General features: G+C 41.8%; 1 protein-coding gene across 1 annotated transcript in view; it reads right to left on the reverse strand.

Moving 5' to 3' along the window:
- The window catches only part of LOC102834024 (chromosome unknown open reading frame, human C3orf67), a 443,079-nt gene extending 432,766 nt beyond the window's left edge, over window positions 1-10,313 (reverse strand). Inside the window, exons 1-2 of the mRNA XM_006862094.1 lie at window positions 10,166-10,313; window positions 7,189-7,278 (exon numbers count right to left, since the gene is read on the reverse strand). Coding sequence (XP_006862156.1) covers window positions 7,189-7,278; window positions 10,166-10,186 — 111 coding nt within the window. The 5' untranslated portion in view covers window positions 10,187-10,313. The remainder of the gene's footprint in view (window positions 1-7,188; window positions 7,279-10,165) is intronic.
- Window positions 10,314-10,567: the final 254 nt, after the last annotated feature.

A 10,567-nucleotide genomic window follows, 5' to 3' on the forward strand; every position in this document is an offset into this window, starting at 1 on the left:
GGTGTTCTTATGCATATGTCCTCTCTTCTTATCAGCTGGATGCTTCACTCTCCATTCTAGTCCTCTGTGGCTATGTTGCTGACTCTGGGCCCAAGATTCCCTAGGTCTTGCAACACTGCTGGCCAACCAGGTCTCCACCCAGATTCACAGGAGTCTATTGAATGTTGTAGGGCTTGGCTCGCAGCTTCACTGTTGGCTTTTTCCCTCACTTCCCTTTATTGGTGACGAACATGGTCACCAATCAGAGCGTGTATTCCCACTGAGTCTTAGTCTTGGAAGGGGTTTACACTGAGGGGACCCAACAACTTGCCTTGATGTATCCTAGGCAAGCAACTTGCTTGTACTTACAGTAATCAGTAGGTCTGCCGTTATTGTTTTGTATTTTTCCTGACTGTCTTTCTTTCAAGAAGTATCTTCTGTTCTTCTAGCTGCTCCAGGATGGTCTGCTTGTCCTTTCCAGTGGAAATTTCCCACCTCTGAAGATTCTGAATGCTGTTCAGAATTCCACATATGGTCTTATGTAATGCGAGGCTCTGCAGGAAGCTGCCTTCACTGGGCAGGTTGTAGCCCCATTTTAGATACTCCAATCAGTTAAAGACAGAAGACAGCTTTCTATGGTGATATTTCTGGCTATTACTTTCTCTCCCCATCAAGTGTCTATTTTATAATGCTATGCCAGGGAAACCAAGTTTCAAAAGACAGCCAAGCAACTTAACATTATTTTCCCCATTTCCCCATTCCAACCATGTCTCAATTCCTGTATCCCAGAGCCCTGTTTTTCCAAGGCTGTGCATACATCATTTACCTCTTTTCCACTTACATCATGAAAACCTGCCTAATTGTTCTCCCATCCACTTTGTTCTTCCACTCCCCTCCCCCTTCTTGTGTATTGCCCCCCTCCCTAGCACCCAAACTATCCTATGTCTATTCCCTACCCTGTGCTCCACCTTCCCATCGTCCCCTCACTCCACTCGCCACATCCCAGCAAAAAAATTCCCCCATACTTTAGTATGGGTTCTTTTCTTAGTCTTTTACAGTAGTGGTCCTATGCAGTATTTCTCCTTTTGTAACTAATTTCACTCAAAATAATGTCCTCAAGGTTCATCCATGTTATGCAGTGGCTTGCAGCTTCCTTGTTATTCTTCAGGGTAGCATAATATTACATTGTGTGCATGTACCACAGTTTGTTCATCCATTCTTCAGTTGATAGGCACTTAGGCTGTCTCCATCTTTTTGCTATTGTCAATAGTGCTGCTATAAACATTGGTGTGCATTTATCTACTCGTGTTATAGCTCATATTTCTTGTGAGTAAATACCAAAAAGAGGAATTGCTAGATCATAAGGTATTTCTATTTATAACCTTCTGAGGAAGCACCATATTGCTTTCCAGAGAGGTTGGACCATTATGTAATCCCACCAGCAATGCAGGAGCAACCAGTCTCTCCAAAAACCCGCCAGCATTTGTTGTCCTCTGCTTTTTTGATCTTTGCTGCTGTTGCTGGTGTGAGATGATATCTCATAATTGTTTTGATTTGTATCCCTCTAATGGCTAGTGATCGTGAGCATTTCTTATGTTTCTTTGCTACCCGGATCTCCTCTTCACTGAATTTCCTCTCAGCACTGCTTTAACCGTGTCCCAAAGATTTCGCTATGCTGAGTTTTCATTCTCATTCATTTCTAGGAATTTTGTGAATTCACGTTTAATTTCTTCTACTACCCAGTCGCTTTTCAGCAGGGTGTTTTTCATTTTCCATGTATTTGACTTGATTTCCTTGGTCTTCCTATTGTTGATTTCTAATTTGATAGCATTATGGTCTGAGAAGAAGCTTTGTAGTATTTTGATATTTGTAAATTTATGGAGATTTGTTTCGTGGCCTAAGACATGGTCTATTCTGGAGAATGTTCCATGTGCACTGGAAAAGAATGTGTGTTGTGCTGTTGTTGAGTTGAATACTCTGTACACATCTATGAGGTCCAGTTGGCTGATTGTGTTGTTTAGTTCTTCTGTGTCTTTGTCAAGTTTCTTTCTCATTGTTCTATCCATTTTTGAGAGTGGTATATTACAATCACCCACCATTATTGTAGATTAATTTCTTTCTTTCTTCATCTATTAGAGTTTACTTTATATATTTTGGAGCTCTTTCACTGGGGGCATAGATATTTATTATGGCTATTTGATCTTGTTCAATTGTCCCTTTAATCATGAGAGAATGTCCTTCTTTATATATTATGCTGTTTTTTGCCTTAAAGTTAATTTTATCAGAGATTAGTACTGTCACTCCTGTTTGTTTTTATTGCAATTAGCTTGGTATATTTTTTCCATTCTTTGACTTTTAATCTGTTTTTGCCTCTGTGTGTGAGATGTGTCTCTTGCAGAGAGCATATTGAAGGATCTTGTTTTCTTATCCATTCTGTCACTCTCCGTCTCTTAACAGGTGCATTTAATCTGTTTACATTCAGTATAATTATAGATAGGTAGGGATTAATTACTGCTATTATGTTTGCTTTCTTGTGGTGTTGCTGCTTTCTTTGCTCTGTGTGTCTTCCTTTGTTGAGTTCATGCTTTTTGTGTTTTCTTGTGAGTTTCCTCATAGTTTTAATGTTTCCATGTTTTTCTTGGATTTTCATTCTCTGGGTATGTTGTGAAGTGTTAATTTTCTTTGAGGTTGCTTTATAGTCCATTAACTTTTCTGTCCATTTAGTGCAGTCTATTTTATCCTATAATCGACCTGACCTTCTCACTATCTGGATCTCTGTTCCTACGAGTTTACCTAATGTTACATTGTAATTGTTTTGATCATAGATTGACTTCCCAGATTCTCTGTGTTTGTTCTTAAGAGTTTTGTTCTATTCTGGACTCTTCCTTCTGTCGATTTAATTCTGGGAGGTGCTGCCATGTATGTCAATCTCTGGTTGTTGCCTGTTCTTGTTGGTTCTCAGTACACAGAACTCCCTTTTTAGGATGTTCAGTAATGCAGAGTTGGTTTTGGCAAAATCCCTTAGTTTCTGTTTATCCTGGAATGTTTTGATTACACTGTCATATTTGATTGATAGCTTTGCTGGATAAAGGATTCCTGGTTGGCACTTTTGTTTTTCTTTCAGGGTTTTATATATGTCTCCCCATTGCCTTCTTGCCTGCATGGTTTGCTGAGAGATCCGGGCTTAATGTGACTTGCTTGCCTTTGTATGTAACACTTCTGTTTTGCCTAGCTGCTTTCAGGAGTGTCTCTTTATCTTTGATTTTGGAGAGCTTGATTATGATATGTCTTGGTGATTTTCTTTTGGGGTCTATCCTTACTGGGGTTCGTTGAGCTTCTTGAATGTTTATCTTTTCACTTTTCAGGATGTTAGAGAAATTTTCTTCCAGTAGCTCTTCAACTCTTTCCTCTGTGGATCTGTGTGATTCTTCTTGTTCTGGAATGCTGATAATTCTTAAGTTATTCCTCTTCATGTTGTCCAACATGAATCTTAGACCTTCTTCAGATTTTTTTTATCCTTTTTTGTGTTTGTTCTTTTATCTTAGTGGTATTGAGAGATTTGTCTTCCAGCTCACTGGTTCTGCCTTCCATCTCTTCTATTCTACTCCTTTGCCCTTTCAGAGTATTGTCTATTTCTGATTATTTCTGTTATTGATCATTTGGACCTCTTTCTGTAGGTTTTGAATTGTTTTCAATGCTGTATCTATCTTATTTGATTGTTCCTGGAGCACTTTCCTGACTTCTTCCTTATTTTTCTCAACTCCATTGTAAAATGTTTTGAAACATTTTATAATCATTTTTTCTGAATTCCTTCTCAGGCATTTCCAAGGCCTACCCTCCTTCCAGAATGGAGTCCAGGTGTACCTCTAGGTCATTTGTCTCAGAAAGTTTATCTTGTTTCTGGACATATGCTGATATGGTCATCTGCTTTTGCTTCTTGGACATGTTTAGTGTTTATCTGTGGCTTTAATACTTAATTGAGTGTGTGTTTTGGTATTTTTTTATGCTTTCTGATTGCTTCCCGGTAGATGTAATCAGGATGTGAGCTTCCCTTTTCATTCTTTTTATTGCTTAACTCTGAGTAACTTTCACAGGTGTTGTCTGCCTCCCTGGTATATGGTATTGGTTCTTGCCTGGGTTTTGGTGTTTTATAGAGTGTGATTGTAGCTTGGCTATATGGCAGCAGATGCTGTCTCTTCTTTGGTAATATAGGGAGAGAAAGAGTCCCCCAACGGTAAAAGGGGGAGCTTAAAACAGCAAAAGAGCACCAGCAAAAAAAACAAACAAACAAAACAACAACAAAAACTAGACTGAATACTGTAGTCTAGAATCGCGAAAAAGGGAGAGAAAGGAGAGAAGAAGAAGAAAAAAAATCTGTGGGTCTGGTAGCCTAGTGATTACGAATAGGGCTGCGAACCGCAAGGTCATCAGTTTGAAACGGCCAGCTGCCCCACGGGAGAAAGATGAGACTTTCTGTTCCGCAAAGATCCACAGCCTCAAAAACCGTGTACAGGGTCACTATGAGTCAGAACCGACTCCATGGCACACAGCCAGCCACCAGTATGAGTATGACTTTAACGTCCTCTCTTCAGCTTTTTGCATTCAAAGCTGCCTGAGAGATTTCAAGATGCCACTGTTGGTTGTTATGCTGTACCTCAGGATTTAATTTAATTTTCAGTCTGTTTTGTTTTTAAACTCTCTTTCCCTCTCTATAGCCCTCTCCTGGCCTTTGCCATATTTTAAAAAAAAAAAACAGTTCAGGGCCTGTTCTTGGGCTGAGTGTATCTGTGTAAATGCGTGGCAGAAGAACCCACCAGTAAGTAGCAAGGGTGGGGGGTGTCCACTCGCTCAGGCTTCACCTCGAGTCACCAGAATGCAGGTGTGCAAACAGTGGTGGGGGCTGGGGGTGGACAATGAACAGATTAAAAATAAATAATTTAAATAAGGAAAATCAGAGCAAAGCAAAACCGACAAAGCATACTGTCCACCTTTGCTCCAAGGTTTCCTTTTCCGTGGTGTGTCTGCTCCCCCCGCTTGGTCTTGCTGTTTAGTCTCGCCCAAATTTTGGGCTCTGGGCCACAGAACCCGCCAGGCAGATTCAAAAGTATGCGATTTCTTACTTTTGCTACAAGTTCCACTATCTATAAGCCTTCGAACTTTTAAAATATTCCTATCTCTGTGGCTCTGAGTTTTGGAGCGCTGCCCTGGATCTGCTTTGCCTGGTTTTCTATGGTATTGCAGACGCCGAACTTCACTGCACCTCCACCCTAGCCACCATCAAGAGCCGCCTCTAAAGGTAACTTTTTCACAGTGAAACATTTCACATTCTCCCACTCTTCAGGATGACATACGACTTTTTGTATATGGTAAGAAATGCAATGCAACTAGTGGCTGCTATGAACTAAGTAATGTTGTTTTTGTTGTTGTTAAGTGCCATGAAGTCAGTTCTAACCTACTGCAACCCTGCAAAGATTTTCCAAGGAGCGGCTGGCAGGTTTAAACCACCAATCTTTGGTTCAAATCAACCTTGTGATCGAGTGCTTATCGTACAGTGCCACACCAAAACTCCATGAACTAAGTAATAGTCACATAAATTTATATATATTATACTCATAACATTAGCACGTCAGTGTATTTTAAACAAACAGATGCCCCAAGTATATTATTCATTCCATCTATGTACAAGTTAGGAATATACTTAAAATTCTCATACCATTTATCATAATTGTCAGCAGGATCCATAAAGCCCTGCATAATGTAGGCCCTCTCTTCCTCCTGCCTTGCACTCCTTACTCACTCTCCACGACAGACTCCCACCACCTTCTTTTCCTTTGCCTGAGCACAATGTACCTCCCCTAGCCCCACCTTCTACCTAGGTAGCTCTTCCAGTTCAGGTCATTTCCTCAGGGAAACCTTACCTGATCTCCCTGCTATTTACTCTCACAGCACAATTTCTCTCTCTTTCAAGCTGTGTAACCTAGGGCAAGTGGCTTACCTCTCTGGGTTTGTTTTCTCATCTAAAAGATGGGGAATAAAGGTATTTACCTCACACTGTTATTATTAACTGTTAAATAAAATATGTAACATACTTATTGCTATGCTTTGCAAATACTAAGCTCTCAATAAATAATACCTTTTAAAAACTATTCATAGAATAAGATGCCCGTTAAAGTATTCTTTTCTTGAATACACAGAAGAAAAAAAAAAGATGGGATAGATGCAGGTTTTTAGATCTGAATGAAGGCAAATAGTTTCTACCTGATACCTTCTGCTTTCCCTTTGAAGTAAGGGGTGAGGTCTTCTGGGGGGTGAGGGAAGGAGGACCTGGGATGGGAAGGAGGGCTGGGTATTGATGGTTGAAAACCTGAAGAGAAATAATCATTTTGGAGACTACAGGAACATAAGAGCATTATTGGAGAGTTTTCTGGGCCATTTGGGATGGATTTAGAGTATAGTACTACCAACCTGAGAAGTTATACACATTTTCTCTGAAGGTACTGAGCAGCCCAGATGCAGGCACAGAGAAGACAGATCATTGGGGATTCAGAAAAAGTTGGGTTTTGCTAGGCAGGAATGATAAAAGGATAAAAGAGCAAGGGCAGTCAATTTCTTGACTAAGAAGTGACTGAAATGATGGATTACGGCTTCTGAGCTAGAGAGGAAAGACAAGGCAGAGAATGAAAACACACACACAATGCAAGGGGAAATAGAATGATCAATGGCCTACAGGTCCCAATGTGTGAGACCTTTCTATAGTGAGAGTAACTGAGCAAGCAACCTTCAGAATCAAAGTCAGGGGTCTGAGAGGGCCATCTCGACATCTGAGTAACTTTACAGGCCCTGAAGTTTGTGGGTGAGAAGTTTCAGAGAGTAACAGTGCAAATGAAGACTGAAGAGGAGTAAAATAAGTCATTAGAGATGAAGAAAACATGAAATTCAGAAGTCCAGGGCTTGTAGAGATGTTCCCCATCATAGCAAAGTTCCTAACAACTTAGTAGCACTTAGCATACAGAGGAGGCCTGTGAGACCCGTGCAAGGTCTTCAGCACTGAGGAGCGCTGCAGTCTGGGAGGGCTGCAGCCAACGTCACAAAAGGGTTTTGGAGGGAAAAAACGGAAAACAGTTCTGAAAATGGATCAAGACTTTTTTGTTTTAATCTGCACTCATGGTTCTTCCCAGGGTTTACATGACTCTAATTTCGAACACTTACTTTCCAAATCACAGATGGACTGCCAAGGATCTTCCATTTTGCTCCAGGATTTTTTCCTTGAGCGCTGAAAATTTCAACAAATGCACCTCCCTAGAAAACAAAAAGAAAATACTTAAGTGAAAGTCAAAGCTAAGGAGGAAACATAGTCTATTACAGAGCCTATAACTGTGTTCCAGAAACTCTATGAGTTTAGTACATCTGGTGGAAACATTATCCCTACTGTTACTCCTACTTGATACCTTGATTGTATCTAACCCACAACTCCTCTGATTTGGGTCACCTAGAATTAATGGCTTAACAGATTTTTTTCAAGAATGGTGCACATTAAGTGATCTATGCCATACACACCTCACAAATAGCTCAAGTATGAGAGTCAAATAGTTAATATATACAGATGATGCTTATGGTACATTCTATTCAATTCAGAGTAAGATGTTTAAATTCAATTCTCAAGCCAGGCCAATAAATCTTGACAATAATCTCTGGCTACACAGTTTCCTGGTGTGGCACTGTGGGTTAATGCACTGGACAGCAAAGCTGGTTTGAACTGCAAGGTTGTGGTTCAAGTTCACCAGCCACTCTTTGGAAACAGTACACAGGGTTGCAACCGACTCAACAGCACTTAACAACAAAAACAACAACACACTTTGCTGTCATACTAACTTAGGTTCCAAATACAACGTTGCCATTTAACTATCTAACCATAAATTTACTTAACATTTTGACTCTTCATCTACAGAGTAGGTTGTTGGATTGAGAGAATAGTACATGCAAATCAAAAAGCACAGTGCTTGGCACACAGCAAAGGCTCAATTAAACAAACTATTATTTCTGAGGAAGAGTGCCATGTTTATAGCAAGGAACTTAATGAGAATGGACATTGAAGACTAAAAGCAGCTTTCTTTAATGACCTGTTTGAATTAGAAGCAGCATGGGTAAATCTGTGTGAATTTCCAGCTTTCAAATCTCAAGATAATAAAAAGATAACCGGGCTCCTGAGTTTTTTTTACAAGTAATTGCATGGAGTTAGGGCATTTAATTTCTTATTCCTTAGGCATTATTATGTACGCACACTATATGAGAGATGGAGTCCTGGTGTGGTACTGTGGGTTAATGCGCCAGACTGCAAAATCGTTTGAACTGCAAGGTCGGCAGTTCAAACTCACCAGTTGCTCCTCGGAAACCCTATACAGGGTCGCAACCGACTCGAAGGCACTTCACAACAACATATGTGAGAAAGAATTACTATAACTTGCCAGGTTAGGTCATAATTCACTATGAATTTTAAGTTCGAAACATTATTCTTTAAGAGAAAAAGCCTTATACCTGGTGAGATAGCAACCTCCCTCTCATCTCAATTCCCAGCTGCAGCCTTTTTTTTAACTTTCTTTTGTTTTCCAAATTTCCCACAATGGGCATGTGACTTTTGTAGCCATACACTTTTATACTTTACTGGATCTCAGGGTCTTTTTGAACCACAAATGGAGATTCAAACTCACCAGTCTTTCCTTAGAACCCCTATACAGGGTCGCTATGAGCCGGAACCAACACAACAGCACTTTAACAACAATGATTAAGTGAAGGGGTCCTGGTGTGGCACTGTAGGATAAGCAGTGGACCCACTAGGTCAGTTTGAACTAAAAAGTCAGCGGTTCAAACTCACTAGCCACTCCTCAAAAACCCCATACAGGGTCACTGTAAGTTGGAAACCACTTCATGGAACTTAACAGGGACAATATCAAGTAAAACACACACCCTATAACCGTTCTAACTTATTGAAGGATATAAAATGGGATAGAAGCCAACCAGAGAATACTCTGAAGGCACTCTAAGCAGACAGGTAATGTCTGGTGAAAAGGCAGAAACCACCAAGAGGTGGAGACCAGCAGAGGGCTGTTTGGGCACAAGGAAGTTCACCAGGACAGCCAGGATGAAATGATTCTCTTCTTGTGCGCTCTTAATTCTGTTCTGACTTTTAGCAACCCTGGAGTGGCTGGTGGGTTTAAACTTTCAACCTTGGAATGACCAAGCTAAGTGCTCATCCCACAGCACCATAGCAAGGCTCAAAACGAAATGGTAGATTGTAAATAAATAGAGTGTAACCCCAAATAGAGGTGACAAGGGAAGGGCAGGAGACAGGGTCAAGTAAGGCTAGGAATGGAGATGGGCCAATGTGAGGAGAGCAGATGTCCCAAGATACTCAGGTGACTGACCCTGCAGGATTTCTGCAAGCGTGAACCTTGGACTACCTGCATCAGAATTCACGTGTTATTAAGTAAATTAAGCGACCCCCATCTCCAAAAAATGATTCACCAGATTTGCAGTGAATTCAGGAAAGCTGCGTTTTTACAAGAACCCCAAGCGCTTCTATTATATACCACAGTGTTAGAGAACCCCTGACTCCCCAGTTTTGGGAGAAAGTAAACAGCACATAGTCAAAGTGCTTATTTTCTGTCTTGGTTTAAAGGATTCATCCATTCTTTCGCTCAATTATGCTCTCCTCTAAACAGCTGAAACACCCAGTGGCAAGGCTAAACAGTGCCCTAGACACTTGTGGTACTGTACGGTAAGCGCGGAACTGCTAACCACAAGGTCAGTGGTTCAAACCCACCAGTTGCTCCTTGGAAACCCTACACAGGGTCACTAAGACTCAAATCCACTGACTACACTTAACAATTTTCTAAGATTCTGATTCAGGAGAACTGGGTAGGATGTATTTTAACTGGGTAGTCAGCATTTTAACCAGAATCTGGGCAATTCAAACACCTTGAGGATGCACTGAGGTAGGTAGAGATTAAAAGGCAAGTCCTAAACCTTGGTTATGTTTATGCTTCCCCCCTCTCCCCGGACCCCCTCATAGATTCATTCCTTGCTACCCCGAAATGGACCATATTATGGAGGTGCGGTGTAAGATGTTATTTTGTTCTCACCCAAGAGGAGAAACTTAAAGATAGGTTGGAGAGTCATTTCGGGTTACCTGGTACTCATTTTTGAACATTCCCGCAGGGGGCCCGGGGCTTGGGGGGCACAGAATTCAGGGCTTCCAGCGAGGAGCGTGACCCTGACGGATGGAAAGAGGCGGGCGGGAAATCCCGGGCCCGACGGGCAAGGAAGGGCTTCGTGCTCGGCCGCGACTCGATTAGACTCTTCTCAGACCTCCGGCCCCTAGTCAGCTCCACCTCCGACCCTGGACTCGCACCATCGCGGCCCCCGCCTAGCGGGCTCCCTCCGGTTTAAGGAGGGTGCAGCTGCCTGAGCGGGAATCTAGGCCGCCCCTGGGAAGCGACTGTGTGCGTAACCTACGAGACCGAAGCGCCTGGCACCCAGACGCGGACAACCGCCCGCTCGCCCGGGAAAGGTCAGCGCGCTCCCGCGGCCG

The sequence above is a fragment of the Chrysochloris asiatica genome, unplaced genomic scaffold (assembly GCF_000296735.1).
Source record: "Chrysochloris asiatica unplaced genomic scaffold, ChrAsi1.0 scaffold00046, whole genome shotgun sequence".
Taxonomy (NCBI): domain Eukaryota; kingdom Metazoa; phylum Chordata; class Mammalia; order Afrosoricida; family Chrysochloridae; genus Chrysochloris; species Chrysochloris asiatica.